This window comes from Manacus candei, unplaced genomic scaffold, assembly GCF_025592945.1.
Source record: "Manacus candei isolate 608988 ecotype Guabito, Panama unplaced genomic scaffold, ASM2559294v1 h1tg000053l, whole genome shotgun sequence".
NCBI classification, from domain to species: domain Eukaryota; kingdom Metazoa; phylum Chordata; class Aves; order Passeriformes; family Pipridae; genus Manacus; species Manacus candei.
In genome coordinates this window covers 4,388,651-4,405,363 of record NW_026138101.1, presented here as the reverse complement: position 1 = coordinate 4,405,363, position 16,713 = coordinate 4,388,651, and the positions used below count along the sequence as shown (strand labels likewise).

At 47.4% G+C, this 16,713-nt stretch overlaps 1 protein-coding gene across 2 annotated transcripts in view; it reads right to left on the bottom strand.

Moving 5' to 3' along the window:
• Positions 1 to 16,408, bottom strand: part of EDC4 (enhancer of mRNA decapping 4) — a 31,353-nt gene extending 14,945 nt beyond the window's left edge. The window contains exons 1-17 of one of the 2 annotated variants that reach the window (XM_051801875.1): positions 16,278 to 16,408; positions 12,636 to 12,792; positions 11,725 to 11,836; positions 10,734 to 10,833; positions 9,091 to 9,280; positions 7,928 to 8,075; positions 7,307 to 7,411; positions 6,899 to 7,008; positions 6,316 to 6,399; positions 5,697 to 5,792; positions 4,563 to 4,665; positions 3,941 to 4,121; positions 3,705 to 3,777; positions 3,192 to 3,283; positions 2,341 to 2,537; positions 1,526 to 1,614; positions 610 to 766 (exon numbers count right to left, since the gene is read on the bottom strand). In XM_051801875.1, the coding sequence (XP_051657835.1) occupies positions 610 to 766; positions 1,526 to 1,614; positions 2,341 to 2,537; positions 3,192 to 3,283; positions 3,705 to 3,777; positions 3,941 to 4,121; positions 4,563 to 4,665; positions 5,697 to 5,792; positions 6,316 to 6,399; positions 6,899 to 7,008; positions 7,307 to 7,411; positions 7,928 to 8,075; positions 9,091 to 9,280; positions 10,734 to 10,833; positions 11,725 to 11,836; positions 12,636 to 12,792; positions 16,278 to 16,356 (2,073 nt within the window). In that variant the 5' untranslated portion in view covers positions 16,357 to 16,408. The remainder of the gene's footprint in view (positions 1 to 609; positions 767 to 1,525; positions 1,615 to 2,340; positions 2,538 to 3,191; positions 3,284 to 3,704; positions 3,778 to 3,940; positions 4,122 to 4,562; positions 4,666 to 5,696; positions 5,793 to 6,315; positions 6,400 to 6,898; positions 7,009 to 7,306; positions 7,412 to 7,927; positions 8,076 to 9,090; positions 9,281 to 10,733; positions 10,834 to 11,724; positions 11,837 to 12,635; positions 12,793 to 16,277) is intronic. The other variant, XM_051801876.1, reaches the window with a different exon arrangement.
• Positions 16,409 to 16,713: the final 305 nt, after the last annotated feature.

Genomic DNA, 16,713 nt, shown 5'->3' with positions numbered 1-16,713 from the left:
AAGCTAGAGCTGTCTCTAGTGTCAGAAACATGCTGTTCTTACACAAGGGCAAGTTCTATTAATGTAGGTAAGTAAACTGGGCTGCAGGTCTGTGCCAGCAGCTGTGTTTTCAAAAGGGCAGACACTGTCCCTATTAATATCCAAATAAATGTAATTTCACAGAATCCTAGAAAGGTTTGGGTTGGAAGGGACCTTACAGATCATCTCATCCCAATCCCATTGCCACAGTCAGGGATGCCTTCCACTAGACCAGGTTGCTAAAATCCCCATCCAACCTGGCCTGGAACACTTCCAGGGATGGGGCAGCCACAACTGCTCTGGGATGTCTGTTCCAGTGCCTCACCACTCTCTGAATAAAGAATTTACTCCTAAGACCCAAAGTAAATCTACTCTCTTCTAGTTCAAAACCACTGCCCCTTGTCCTATCACTATCTGCCTGTGTAAAAAGTCACTCTTCATCTCTTTTATAAACCCCTTTAAGCACAGAAGGGCCACAATGAGGTCTCCCTGCAGCTTCTCTTCTCCAGGCTGAGCAAGTGCAGCTTGTACAGGCACTTGTTGTGGTCCCTTGGCCCATGAGAAGGAAGGGAGCAGCATTTGGAGCCTTACTGGAACAGGTGCCTTTGGTGCTAGCTTGTCAGGGAGGCCTGGGATAAGAACTGAATGACTCCTAGGACTGGTCTGGAGACTGCTGCTACTGCTACTCAGCGTGAGGCTGGTGTCCAGCTGCATCTTGGGGCTCACAGCCAAGTCTTCTGATGGTCTGCTGAAACAGAGACACCAACAAATCAAGCAGGCCAAACAAATGATACAGAACTGAATCAAACACTCCAGGTGAGGAGATGGGATACACAGGTCCATGGAGGAGCCCTTGCTCTTTCCACCACCATCAGCTCCTCCCTGTCAACGAGCACCTTCATCTCCTAGGCCCCACAGAGCCCAAAGAGACACTGGGTGGAAACAAAAAAAAGAAAAAATAAAGAGGGGCACTGCAGTATCTTAGAAATTGAGGAGTCAGTGAGAGAATGGACCAGTTGTATCTTCAGTGCACACGATACAGAGTTTAGGGAGAAAAAATACCCTACAAGATAGATCTCTCCCTTTTTCTCAGCCCCTAGAAGTGAAGTTCTTGCCTGTTATGCAGCCCAACCCACTGTGACACTGGTAAGATTTTCCTACCAGTCCCAATTCTCTCCCTCTCCTTGGTGGCTGCAGTGTTCTCTTACCTGTAAACAATGACAGCCCGTTGGGAGAAGCATGTAAAGCAACAAAACTGAGATGCAATAACAGAATCCCTACGAGGCACACATGACACACTCTGGCTGGCCCCTGGGATGACAGCAGGCATGCTCCAAGCTGCATTAGGGATGCAAACAGCTGCCCATATAGGGATGTTGGGACTCAGGCCAGTTTCTGACTTTGGTTACAGTGTCCTCTCCTACAAGACATGCTAGAGCTCTGTGCCACCCTGAAGGCCTGGACTGGTTCAGCTGCAGATGGATTGTTTAATACATGTGCTAATTACCTGGGCATAGAGGCATCCGTGACAGAAGTGCTACTCATGGCTGTGACTGCAGTCAGGGAACTGGCACTGCTGCCTGGAGAGACAGTGATCTGTAAGGAAATACACAGTGGTCAGGAGGGGACAGAGCCCAACAGCAGAACTGAACCTGAGAATGCTGGCTCCAGAAAAACGCCTGAAGAGTCTTTGGTGAAGAGAGCATAGAAAAAAAATAAGTCTGAGCACTGCTAAGGTGCTCAGGTGCTGGTTGAAGGCAAGTCCCAAAACATCCTCATCACACGAACCATGGCTGCTTTTATTGAGGAACTGCTCCCCCCAGACAAAGTGGCATTCTGGTGTGAGCTCACCAGTGCCAAGGCAGAGGGCTTACGGCAGAGAGTGGGGGTACCATGTGGGGTCTCACGAGTCTGAACAGCCCCAAACCTGATCATTTCAGATGTGCATTTCCACAGGATGTGCAGGCATATTTTCTTCCATTACAGTTATACCATAACCCCAAACAACATGTGTAAACAGCAAGAGCAGTCTCCCAGCTTAGATACAGTTTTTAGCAAACCCGTATTTCCACACAGCACAGCTACATCAGCAGTTCTGCACCTAAACACAGCACTTGCAACACAAGCTTAGGCCAGCTTAGCATTTCAGATGTGCCAACATGCCTCTACTCAGTCTGGTTACACGCAGAGAGAGTTTCCTGTGTGCTCTGCATTCAGCCAGCAGAGCCCACCAGAGTCATTACAGCCTAGAAAGAGTGCCCAGAAGTACCAAAATCCAGCCCCATCCCTTGCACCACCATAACAGTGTGGATCTCTGGTTACCTGTTGAAGAGAAGTACTTGGTGTCATGAATGCATCTGGAGTCATCAGCTTGGGCTTGGCATCGTTTGAGAGGGAAAGGAAGTCTGCTGGCACAGGCAGGTCAGCAATACGCCGCAGGTCTGGTTGAGAGCCGTGCACTGATTCTTTTTCAGATCCCAGCCCTTCTGTGCTCAGATCAGCCATATGGTCTGGAAAGGCTTCCAAGGGAAAGATACAAACCGATTTACAGGAACTTCCCCCCAAAACTAAAGCTTTAATTCCACAAAGTATGAACTTCTGCCATTGCACGCCATGCTCGATTCCGAAAAGAACAAGCAAAAACCCCACAACATCCCAATCAAAGCTTAGGGCAAAGCAAATCCTGTGTTATGCTTACTCTTCATATGCTGGAGTGGATTTTATCAGGCTTTGATAATAAAATATCCAGGCTTCCTTTCTTCCCTAAATGCAAGCCCAGTTTAACAGCCACATCCCAGAATGGTGAATGAGCTGAAAGAGCACACCACAGACAGCCCAGCCCCCTCTACTCCCAGAGCTCTGCTGTCACTCCAATCTCTTCCACCTGACAAGAGACAAACCTCAAGTTTCCTGCACAAGTGCCAAATCACCTAGGAAGGTGAACTCAAGCATGCACAAAGCATTAGCACTCCTGGTCTAACATATCCCAAGCTCCAGACTCACACTGGGATCTAACCAACTTCCTGCCTCACTGCTACTCCATATTCAGAACCTTTTATCCAATTACACCACTCTAGTACAAAGAGACACCCAAAACTGCCCTTCTGCTGCCCCCTGCCAACAACCTTCAAAGGCTCAGCAACACTGAAGATCAATTTAACACACATGCTCACCAAATTCTTCATGGGAGCCATGGGAAGGCATGGGTGCACTCGTGTCAGGGCTATGAAGAGGCTGGAATCTAATCTGCACATCCTGTAGGGCCCTGAAAAGAAACAGGCATCTCTGATCAGCTTATGAATCATCAAGAGAAGCCTCTGAAGATTTCTCTTCACTGAACTGATTCCCTTGGAAAATGCTTCAGTGTTTTCTGCCTGCCACAGAAGGAGCAGAAGCTGATCCTCACTGAGCCATGTCACGCAGGGTATTTGAGACCTTTCCCAGGATTTGTACATGAGCACAGCTCTTAACACTGTGTACTCATGGTCACAAAAACACTAGCTTGCCACAGCACCATTCAGGGTTCCCTCCTGGTAAGGCCATACACCCCACAACTAGAAGTTTCTATGGGTCCAAGTAGCTTTTGTTATGAGCAAAAGGATTTAAGTAAGTTAAACTTCTTCAGGTCAGTGCAGGGTTAGGACAACCACAGACAACTGCCCATGGGAGCTGCCACACATACTCACTTGGTGTGCACACAGAAGAGTTTGATCAGCACGCCTGCTGCTGATTCAACAGCCCCAGTGCCCGGAGCACCTTCTGGAAGGGTGACAAAGGTAAAAAGTGAAGTTGGATGGTAACTACAAAGTACTACAAAAACATCACAGCAGGATGAACAAGCAGCAGACAACCAGCACGACACAGATTCTCTTTATCAAAGAAATCCTGATCACACAGAAACCAAGTTTTCTTTGTCACTTACCTACACTCAAGTTGTCGTTCTCCTCCTCTGCTGGGAGCACCTCCGTGTGCCTCAACCGACAGCGGCTCACGGCCTGGATGCCAAAGCTCAGCACGGGGTGGGTAAGGAGGAACTCGGAGATGGAGCTGAAATAAGCCTTGCCCTCCTCTTGGTTCTGCATCAGCTCCATCACGTACAAGACCTGGAAGAATCAGAAGTGGTAAGTCACTGGGCTTCCAGAGCAGTGTATGTGTGAGGGCTCCAAAGCCAAGCACCTGAACTAGATTTGGAACAAGGAAAATAATGGGAGAAATAAAGCCTGGGCTGTTGAAATTTGAACCCAGGGAACCACACCCTTATCTGAGTCAATGTTGATCAGGAACTCAATCCTACTGTGCCAGACACAGGTATCTCCAAATGAGAGCTTTATAGAGGGTGAGAAATAATCCCCAAGGATTCCCAGGATTAATCAGCTGAATTGTTACCTTTTGTCAGTTTATGACAAAATAGCTGAGGCCAACCTCTGCATTTTCAACCACTGACATGCAAATCCCAACCTAGGCAGCAGTAGCAGTCACACAGAAGGCCAATTCTCCTTCAGTCACTGTAACTCACACAGCCAGCAATGAAAGGAACCACTTACTTTCCTCCGCACATCGCTCAGTATCAGATATTCAGCAGAGAGGTCCAGACAGACTTTCAGGCTGGGAGGAGTACTCATGGAGCTGAAGATGTCAGGAGAAAAGCTAGATCCACAAATAAGAGGGAAGGGGTACAAGAAGTAAGGTAGATTAGATGATCAGAATGAGTGCTATGAAACTGCATAGTTAAAAAAACCCCCTAACAATATCTTGAGGAGTTTACAGCCATATTACAGTGCAACCACCTGCTAGAACACAAACACCATTGCTGAAATCAGTGCTGATTTCAGCTAAGAGAGCAGCAGGGAGATCACACAGTAGGATCTAGTTATGGATCCTGAACATTTAAATGAAAGGTGAGAGTTTGTTGTTACTTAACATGTTCCACATTCATAGGAGTATGACAGTCAATGCTACAGATTTAAAAACAAAAATCCACCAAATCAAAATAACCCTGTCACAGGTTTTGGACCTTCTGTAGTATAAGGTGGAAAAAGCAGCACTCAGCTGTATGTCATATTCATCTCACTTTAAGAGGGCAAATCAAAAGCGGTCTTAAGCATGTGTGTGATCAGACAGGCCATGATCCACCATCACAAAAATAAAATCAGGGACCATAAGCTGAGTGAAGGGATGGACTAAAACACAATTTGAACTTCTGGACGCACATGGCTCAGCAAATAAGCCATGGAAAACTGCTTAAGTTCTATCAATATAGCAGCTCCTCATGCATTTAAATGAAAACAAAGTATTAATAGGAAAAGATCTAGATTGGCTACTGAATATCAAGAATTAAAAAAACCCAAATATTCAAGGTGTGCAGTTTTGGAATGCCTCTCCTCATGCTACAGGTCTACAGAACAAGGCAAAGACAACAGGTCTCAGTAACACCCAGGATAAAAGGATCAACTTCCTGGCCTTGCCAAAGCTTGACCTGACAGTGTGGCACAGCCCTGAGAGCTTTCAATGACAGGTCAGAATGGCAAAGGAGGAGGCTCAAAATGGGGCTAGAGTCTCATCAGAGACTCCACCAGAGATCAAGAATCACCTTTGCAAAGTAAGTATACCTGAAAATTAAAAGCTTTGTTACGATCCCCAATCCACCCCTTCAGGAGAGTCAGCGCCTCAACACGTACCGGACAGTCTGCAGGCAGGTCCAGGACACAGTGCACCACATCTTCAGCTCTCTGTTCTGATCAGCTCCTGTGATGAGAAACCTCCAGAAGGGAACCCTGCAGGTACAACACATCCAAGTTCTCTTAAAGAAGATCTGATCCTTCCCATAAGGACATTTTACAGAAAAGCTCCTCACAAGCCCATAGCTGATTTTGCCCAACTGCGTCTTAAAGTTCCCAGAAGATGAAGATTAGAAACCACTATAGTTCTCAAGAACCTTAAGGCCACAACTGACTGAAGAAAGAATAAAAATAAAAGCTGTATTTTCATCAGCTGCAGTAGAATTTCAGAAGATTAACAGGTCAGTTAAGACTGACCATACCACAAACCTGAGAGGATTCATCAATTTAGAATTTTCATTGTTTTCATGGAATTGGCACTAGGAATAAGATCACTTCAGGCTGTGCTTCAGATCCTTATTTATTTCTCCATCACTAGAAAACTGACTACAAAGAGGACACGACTCACTTCTGCTACCAAGCTAAATTTTTACAAGTATGATTCAGTTACAAGGAACAAAGGCAGAGTTAGAAGATGCTGCTGAACTTTAATACTCCAAGTACAGGATTGTGGACTTACTCTGGGTCCTGTTTTTTATGGTTGTCACAAAAGAGCAGGCAGGAAAGAGGTCTGCCATCATGGGGTTTCCACTCGTGAAGACACCTGGGAAAGAATCAGAGAAAACATCCAAGTGTGCAGGGAGTGGTTAAATGAGGAAGAAGCAGGGTCTGAACACACAGCTCCTCAGATGGCACTAAGTCAGCACCCACCAAGCATTACTGACTTGTAGCTCTTTACAGGCTTATATAAAACAAGGAGATCACAGCCCATGCAGGCATATACTGTGACCAATGAACAAATAAAATCCCATGTTGCCATTTGGTCTGGTGCCTTATCAAGGGTACAGTACAAAAAGAAGTCAACATTGAGAGGAACAGCTCAGAGCAGCTTCCTGCATTTACAAGGACAGTGCAAAGCACAGAACTCCTGTTTCCAGACCCAGCTCTCTGCTTTTTCCATAAGCCTATGATGCTCAGTGATACCATTCTTCAGCAACAAATTCCTTTACAAACATTTATCCCGTATTTTTATAATGTCCTGAGAATTCTCCCAGAGAAAATGCTGCTGCTTCAAGAATCCTTTATTTTCCAGTTCTCCTTACCTCGGCTCGTCTTGTCCCTCAATATAGATCTGCCAGAATTTTACAAAACCATCATGGCTTGCAGTGGCCAACACAGTTCCATCTGGAGAAAGTGCTCCCTCGCTCAAGCACTACACAGAGGGGGAACAGAGACACAGAAAAGCAATTTTATACCTTTTTTATTTGACAGAAATTTCAAATTCAAGTACAACGGATTGTGCTGCCACTGTTCTCACTGTTATTCATGTTACAAACAGAGCTCATTTTGGTTTGGGATCTTCTGGCTTTTCACAATCACAGTTGTTTCACAACTGTTTTTTTTACAGCCAACTGTCCTAAGAACTGAGACACTATAACCCAAAGAAAACCTCAGTGACTGCTTGCAATCACCTATGTGATGGCAGGAAAGAAAACCAAACAGGTTTGTACCGTGCTGTGGCCTTTCACCACGATGAAGCCTTCTTTGATATCGGGCACTTCCACCGGCCAGGAGCTGTTGTTCGTCCGGATGATGTCCAGGTCCCACACCTCTGCCTGGAAAACAAACATGGAGGCACACAGGTTTATTTTTACAACCACTGGTCTGTTCCCAGATCCTTATCTTATAACCTGATGTACCAACCCAATGGCTGGTATGTGACATAAACCTTCCTGTTTCCACTCAGTTTGGCCATTGGATGCTTTCCTGGCACCCAGCTGTACACAAGTACAGGGAATTGCTCTGCTCTCCACAGTTGTAGCTGCTGCCCACCAACTCACCCCAGGTACTGGCTCAGCCTAAACAGATGAGTGATGCCTCTTGCCCTCCACACTGTTTTTAGTGGTCCTTGCTATCTGATGGTGAGCAGAGGTTATTCTGTCCATTCTCCCAAGGCCCAGAGAATGATCAGCACGACCTCTCCTCGGAAGAGAGCAATCCCACATCTCACTACAGGGGGATTCCCCATGGTGGGAACCTTTACAGCTCTAACCAAACCAGCTCTTTCCCCATTAAATTCTCCTCCTCCCCTAATAATTAGGGACAGCATTTCAAAGGTAGGGTTTCCTTACCCTGTCCTCATGCAACAGCGCCAATGTCTGACTTCCCTCTTCCCCGCTCTCCTCGTTATCATCCGGGATGAAAGGGCACCAGATGATTCTTCGGAAGGTGTTCAGTGGGGTGTTGTCAGGTCGCTTGATGTTCACCAAGATCTCCTCTCTGATCACCAGGGTTAAGAAATGTAACGTTCTGGCTGTGTCACCAATGCCCAGCAATAACCTGCCCAGGCTTGGTCCTCTGTTAAATGCTATCAAACCTCAAGATTTTTCAGGCCATTGATTCCAAAAGAAACCAGGTAGAAGGATTCTGCTGAGAAAGCAGCCAAGCTAGCATTTCCTCACTGGTAGAAGAGCTTAAGCTTATGAAAGTTCATGGATTCTCACAATCTTCTCTTGCAGGCTGCAGACAGTGACAGGATAAGCACAACAGGGGCACACAGCCACATGTGAATGTGCATCCACAGGACTCCTGATGATTAAATGATTTGTCTCAGCATTGCAACACTACCACAGAGAGACAGAGGAGCTGCCACGTTGCCCCCAGCTGAGTGCTCTAGTCCACCACTACAAATCAGATCTTAACTACAACCACCTTTGCTCCAGTTGATTTTGGAATGATGGTACATAATTAAAATTAAGAATCTACAACTTAAGATAACAGATCTCACACACTTCCCAAAAGTACTAACCAGTCACTCCTAGCAATTAAAAGGAAAATATTCAGGGCAATGAACACTGAAAACAAGTTTCAGGACCACCAAAAAAAGGATGACATGTTTAGAAGGATAGTAAGTGGGAGGGAAGTATTACATGCTCTTCCTCAGAGAAGTAACTCAGGAAAAGAGCTAGAACCAGACAAGACAAACCTCTGTCACAGAGTCAAGGTGACACTGCCCACGTGCAAGGCCAGCTAGTACAGACTGACACTTCTCACTGCCTGCTTTTGCCTGGACCAGGAGTGCTGACGTGCTAGAATTTCAAGGTACATGCAATTTCAAGTGACAATTGTGCTGACTACAGGCAAAAGTTGACTGATCTGATACTCTGGAAGGGGTAGAACTATCGACCTCCCCACTGCTGTTCTGCAAAGGCTACAAACCAAACTGTGATGCGAGGCTGCGTTCGCATCTGACCGTGGCACACAGACCCGCACGAGGCGTATTTGTGCAGGATACTGGATTTTTTCTTTATCCATGGCCAGGCGCCAGACAAAGAGGTTGCCAGCCTCGTCCAGGCACGCCAGCTGGTTGGAGTTGAGGTGGGCAAAAGCCAGGTCTGCCACACCACCAGTGAACCCCTTCAGCAAGGTCCGTTCCGCGGTGCTGACGCTCAGCACCCGCACCATCGCCGAGCCATTGCTGGCAGCTGCAGGAAGGACAGAGGGAGAAGTCACCATTTATGTCTCTGGTTTCCCTGCATAACTCTCATAAATCCCTCATAATTCTATAGGATTCTCATAATTCACAGGACTATCACCCTGAGCTCGCCAAACCTCCAAGGTTGACCTCCAGTTTCAGTGAATTAATTTTATTTGCAATTTAATTTTCAGGAGTCACCGACAGGCAGGGAGCTCAGATAGATGTTTTGCAAGGGGAATGTAAAAAAGCATAAACATCCACCTGGCAAAAAGCACTGCTTTTTGGCTTGCATGACTGAAAAGAACGTGTTTCAGAACATGTGCACACCAAGCAAAGTTTCCAGCTTCCCCTTTTCAGACACATATCACTATGAAGCAGGTAGTCTTATGGAGATCATGGTGCTTCCAGTTCTTGCTGCCCATGCCAGTCCCAGCAGACCACTCAGCTTCCCACAGTGCTACTGCACCCAAGCTTTCATATTTAAAAAAAAAAACAGTGGGACATCCTTAAGCTACTCTAAAATAACCTCAGCTAGGAAAAAAATATAAGAGCAGAGTAGGAGATTTCTTAAAAGATCAGACAAACCTATGGGTGCTGGAACTAAGAAGAAAGAGCTGATGGAGCCCCACACACTGTACTTATGTGATAGCAGAAAGAGATACTGCAGATTACTAAGTGTTCATTTCATAGAATTGTTAGGGTTGGAAAAGACCTTTAAGATCAGTAAGTCCAACCATCAACCTTGCATCACCACCATGTTCAACACTAAACCACATCCCCAAGATCCATATCCACAGGTTTTTTGAATGCTTCAAGGGATGGTGACTCTACCACCTCCTTGGGCAGTCTGTTCCAATGCTTTACAACCCTTTCAGAGAAAAAACAATTTACTAATATCCAATCTAAACTCCCCTGGCACAGCTTGAGGCCATTTGCTCTCATCCTGTCACTCTCTTTCCTATATGTTGTGAAACAATCTTTCCTTGTGTTGTTCTGCTTTTCTCTCCCTCCTGCACAAAACACTGTGTCTGCCTTGCTCTTTGGATCCTCTAAATTTAGCCTTAAACTCAACTCTAAATTTATGCAAGCAAATCCATCACAAACATTTATCTGCTCAAATTACCACGGGGCTGTTTCTGTGCTTAGCTTAGTTTCTGAAGCTTGTTTGCTGCAGAAATACTTAATTAGAGGAGGAATCTGAACATCAGCTGTCCAGTGAAACCAGTGTAGTCCCTCAACTTTTCCTCCATCCCCACCAAGTTCTTTTATTTCTAACTCTGCTGCATAACCAACTCTTCACTTTCATTTATATTCCCTCTACAACAGCACCCTGACCTGGGTATTGCAAGGTATGTTTCAATTATTGCCAGTTACATTCCTCTGATGCAAACTTTGCCTCTTTTAGAGATACACAGATGCAAAAGAATACAAATCATGTCCAAGACAAGAAGGTATCTCACCTCTAATTGCATAAGCCAGGTAAGAGTTTGAAACTGCTATCAGATTGCCATAATAGTATTTCTGCTCCCAGTCATATCTAGCAACAGGTTGTATTTTCACCTGCTCAGAAGAAAGAAAACAAAACATGAGAAATGTCTGGAATTAACTCTTTCCTGGAACAAACCTGTCAAACATACAATTTCCTCTAGGGAAGACCTGTAATGCTTAATTTGATAGTGTCATGGTTTAAGACCAGCCAGCAACCAGGACTCTCAGTCCCAAACCAGCACAGATAATCATTGTCACTGAGCAAAGAATCAGGAGCTACTATGGAAGTTATGCCAGTGATCCTGCCTTTCACTTTTATCTTCAGTATTATCTATGAAAAACAGTTAACATGGTGCAGTATTAATTTATTATCTTTGTGGTCCCTTAATTCACTGCACACTAAGGAACAAATGGAATGGAAGATGGAAAAACACACAATGGAAAATTAAGGAAGAATATGGGAAAGGGCTGAGAGGATCAAGACCAGAGTTCTCTCTCCTAGTTATGAGCATTTGTTCTGAGAATGGATTAGTACTCTGCTTAGCACTAGTTCTAATCTCAGCATATTGGTTCTTGCAGCTCTGACCTGCTGGCCAGAGCCCTCAGCATGACTGACACCAGCAAATCAGCAAGGGAAATACTCCCTTCAGGGTCCAGGGAGGAAACAGTCAGCAGAAAAAGCTTGTTTGTGAAGAAAGGACATGTTCTCAGGAACCTACAGCTTAGATCATGGACTTATTCCTGAAAATTAGAAGATAACTTGGCCAGACTCCGGAATAACAGGAACAATCTACTACAAGATACTGCTCCAGATTTTTTCTCCCTTGTTAAACTCTTTGACAAACTTCTACCTAATTACAAGCTCCTTTAGCACAAGAAAGAAGATATTAATTTCTGTTTAAAAATACGCAAGCATGAAATGATGTCACTAAGAGACAGACCATGTTTTGTCTTGCTCCTTACCTTGTTACTCCCTCTGGCCTTACTGGTGATGCTGGAATCACTGCTGGCCACTATCTCCACGTCTTTTGCTGATATCACTAAGCAAGTGGAGCTGTCATCACCAGAAAGGCAGCTTTTAAGAAAAATAAACAGGGGAAAAAAAATCAGACAGGACTGACAGGTACAGAACATTTAATATTTTATGTTAAATTCATAATTTTAACAGCAACAGAGCAGTATCTGAGCATCTACGAGGTTTGAGCCAAACAACTGAAAAGAGAAACTCCTTCCAACAGTCTCCCTTCCCTGTGTGTCACGGGTTTGAGAGAGCCAAACACCTGCTTTGTTCAGCTTAAAAACCTCCAGGCTTTTTGACTTGAGCACAGACCTACATTTGGTTAAAGGAGTCTTGACCCAACACTGGAAGGTGCAAAGAAACCAAAACCAACCAGCTGAACCTCATCAACAAAACAGTGCACGCTGCTCATGGTTCTCATGGCATCATCCTCTCTCAAAACTATGCCCAGAGAACACAAGTAAAAGCTACTTACATGAGCTCTGTAACCCCTCAGGTGACTGGGGTCCCTGAAGGAGTCCAGCTGGAAATCTACAGGAGAACACCAAGTTTCAACCGGAGCCCTGCTGATTTACTTCCACCCTGACCTGCAATTTCCACCACGTAACCAGTCCTGTTTCCCCTTCTCTAAACAACTCTGCTGATATTCTTCAGTTTGGAGCTGCAAGGATGGCACACTCCATGCATCAGCCTCACAAAAGCTACAAAAGCTCTGACCAAGAGCACTGACTCACAACTGCCACCTGAACTCAACGTAAAGCTCCTTGTCAGATGCCCAGCATAAGTATCCTGGCTCACCAAAACTGAATTTTAGCTGTTTTCTATTTGCTCTCAGCATTTCTTTGACAAAACTCACATGACTTGTTTCTCCTGCAGGGCTCCTAGAGAGATGCTGCGATGCACTGGCTTGGCCAGGGAAGGTCCATCTCCGCTGCCAAGGGGGTCAGACACCAGCAGCCCATTCAGGTCTCCGTTGTACGAATTCGACGGTCTCTGGTTCTCATTCACCGAACCTGGGGAAAAGCATCGCCAGCTGTGCCCAACATTCATTTAAAAGAAATAACACTGCTGCTTTCTGTCAGCCCTTACTGGTCTGCCAGCTAGAATATACTGAATTGGTTGGGAAAAGTATTCTCCAAGAAGGATGTGTAAGGGATCTCCCATGTGAGAAACCCCCACACATCTGAGTGAAGTCGTAGCTTTCCTTACACAAGCAATCCCAGCAGATCAGAGAAACACCAAAGAACAGGTACAAGGAACTTACCAGGCTCAAGGAGCAAACAGTCTTGGATCAAAAAGACTGAGCTGGTAATTCAGGTTCACTGAATCAAGGGCCAGACCAAAAGGTTCTTCACAGGCCACTTCTAACCCTCAGGCCTGCAGAGAGACCTCTGAAGTCCAGCAATACACTGATCAGCTGCCACATTTGGGGCTGGCTGGAAATAATACATTTGTTACTTTCCAGAACTTGCTTCTGACTGTGAGAACTGACCTCAAAGTCCAGGTGTTCAAGTAACTTTGCTACGAAACTGTGCAGTTGTGCCTACAGGATTCCCATATTTTTCTCTTTGTCGAACAATCACATGGAAGTTTACAGCACTAAAGTTTGGTGTAAAGCAACCATTTGTTCAGAGCTTCAGCTGTGCTTTGAAGAGTGTTTGTGCCCTGACTTCTTGCATCTGGCCTGGCACAAGTTGCCTGGTGGCTTTAGAAGAGGACAGTTGCAACAGGGGGTCAAGGAGACTCTTCTACTTCTCTAGCAGGGTAAATAGCCGAGGAGCCCCCTGCCTCTGCTCTTACACATCAGCACACCCCAGGCAAAGCCGCCTGTCTCAGCAAATCCTTGCTGGAAATTTTCACTGGTATGGAAAACCGAAATTTCGTATACTGTTGCCAGGTAACAAGTGCTGCTGAGCTCCTGCAAAATGGCTGCTCCCAGGACCAGCAGCTCCACTGTCACTGGCACACGTAACAAACCTAAACACAACCGTGGGCACACAATCCTGGAGGCATAAAAGAAGGGAAGAGGCTCAGCTTTTAGTAAGAACACGAACAAAGCCAAAAGGTTAACGCAGTCTGGTAGATCTAGGCCTGAAAAGGGAAAGAAGAGTGTTTTTACTCATTACCTTTTCAAAGAGCAGGAGCAGTCAGAGATGAGACATTGAACTTGTCTTCCTCCCACCATCACCTGCACCATGGGATGCCAGTTTGTACTGAACACAACACTTCCCTGATAAACACCACGAGCAGGGTGAGCCCACATCTGTTATCAGCAGAGATCTCTGTGTGGATTGAAGGATCCTGCCAATCTCCAGCAGGGATGCTCCTCCACAGCACGCTGGCACTGACAGCCTGTCTCCATGCTCCAGAGGGAGGTCCATGGTTTGACCATGAAGCTGCCCCTTGCTGAGGACACAGCATGAAAAAGGGCAAGGGCTACAAAGCAATGGGTGATGTTTGCCAAAACTGTGAAGAAACTGTGTCAGAAGAGACCGGGGTAGCAAATGCAAATAACATTTTCACAATCACCAAACCCAGCAGAATCTAAAAAGTATCGTGGCAGTTGCAAACTCTTTAGAGCAGAGAGTGTTTCTTGTCACCCGTCTGGACGGGACCCAGAGTAACATAATTCTGCTCACAGCTACAGGCACTCAGTACTGCAAAACTTCCTTCAACCTCGGGAAACAGCTACACCAGTGTCCAGTGGGCACTAAAATCTGCAAGTGAAACCCAGGGTATAACAGCAACTGGAACCAGAGAGGGCCTTGACCACAGCAACTTCATGCCAGGTAAGATTAACCCTACACACGGGATTCCCGAGGCTGCTTTTATTTTCCTTCACAAACCTTGAAGGATCCCAGACTGTCCCCTTCCTCTGACTTCCTAAGAGGAGTTCCAGAGGCTTTCAGTTAACACGTGTGTCCTTCCCCTTCACCTTATTATGTCAGTTCTTTTGAGTTTATTTGCCATTAGCCAGGCACTGATTCCTGCTGAGAACCAGCACAAGTTCCTTCTGTGGACTTTCTGCCCATTTGCTCCTTTTCCTCTCAACTGCCTTCTTAGTGCACTAGGGACAACAGAGAAGGTAAAAAGAGAATGAACAGGGAAGAAGAAAAGAAATACAACCATATTCTGTCAACTCCTTGGCTTCGGCCAGCAGGAGAAGCTTCTTTCAGAGAAAGTCAAGTCACTTTTCAGCAATAACTACAACCATTTCCCAACAGTGACACATCCTTTCAGTTCAGATAGTGAAAAAAGTTGTTCCCCATCCCCGCACGGAGTTCTCCTTTCAGTCTTACAAGTACAGAGTGCTGCACCGTGAGGGAAAAATGTATTTTTCTTACAAGAATTATAATCCAGGAACATTCAAGCACTCCAGAAACAATAGAAATGACTCCAAGTAATAAGAAGTTTCTCTATGAGTAGTAAAGCTAATGAGACTGCCTTACTCCAGGCTTGCTCCATCATTCCACGTGCCTCTGCAACTCTCCCACAACTATCCCACACCCAACCTCTCCTCTTGGCCAAGCATAAGGCAGCACACATGGCAGTTGTTTTGGATGTAGCATATTCCTAATGACTATCAGGATACTTAAAAGCTACATTATTCCTGCCTTTCCCTCCACAGGAGCACAACAAGGGTATAAATTCTTTCCTCTACCCAGAGGCTAAGATTTTTTTGCAGAGCACTCATGGTCTGGGCCTCTTCCTGACCAGATCTGACTGAAACACTGTGGTAGGTTCAAAAAGCAATGAGAGGCTTGAAAGAGAGCTTAGGCTACTTAGGAGAGGGGAACACCACACTGCTGACTCCTGAGCCTGCTGCTGATGTTCTTACAGGCTGAAGGGGTCCACTGGACTCTGAACAGAGATGTATAACAGCTCAAAGCACTGGGAGAAGACTCACAACCACTTCAAGAAAGATATTTGTGATCCCATTTCACACAAAACTAAGGAGAGGGAAAAGTCTGTGTAAGGGTGAACACGGCACTGATCTCAGAGCAGCCTGACAGCCCCTTCCACTGAGCCCAGCCCCCTGGGGAACACTTCAAGCACTCCCAGGAACTGGGGGGATTTGTGTCTCAGCAGAGGTCGGTGCTGTTCAGCTCCCAGTAGCAGCATCTCTCTGCCGAAAGGCGCCCAGACACCAGCCAGCAGCGAGCTCTGGGTCCGCCCCGCTCCCGCTCTGCCCAGCGCCAACACCCCCTGTCCCAGGCGGGGTCCCCGGGCCGGAGGGGGCTCGGCTCGGCTCGGCTCCGCTCCTCTCCTCTCCTCTCCTCACCGGCCGGTCCGCCCCGCCCCACCGGCCCCGGGCTGGCAGGAGCGCCCGCCGCCAGGGCGCCGCGGAGAAGCGGGCCGTGCCCGGCCCCAGAGCGCCCGGTGACAACCGGCGGGGCGGCGGCGCAACGGCCCAGGGGGTCCCGCGGCCCGGCCCGTGACCAGGCCCTGCCCGGCCCGGCCCGGCGGCCTCCGGCGCTGCCCCGGCGCCGGCCCTCACCTGCCGGCCGGTCCAGCTTGAGGATGTCCCGCAGGTGCTGCGTGGCGTCCTCGATGTCGATGCTGGAGCAGGAGGCCATGGGGCCCGGCGCGCCGCCCGCCCGCGCCGCCGACACCGCGCTGCCCGGCCCGGCCCCGCCGCCCGCGCTTCCGCCTCCGGCCCGGCCCTGAGAGCGCCGGGCGGAAACCGCCGCCCGAGCCGAGCGTTCCCGGCGCGGCGGGGCGGGGCCGGCCCGGGGCTCCCCCGCCCTCCCCGCGGGCCCGGAGCCGCCGCCGCCGGTCGGGGACACGGCCCAGCCCCCGAGAGCAGCGCTGCACACACCGGGCACGGCCCAGCCCCAGGGCACAGAGCACGGCCTGCCCAGGGCTGCGGGGCCGGGCACGAACGCCGGGAGGGCAGCACGGGGCTGACTCCGGCGGAGGAAACACGGCGTGAA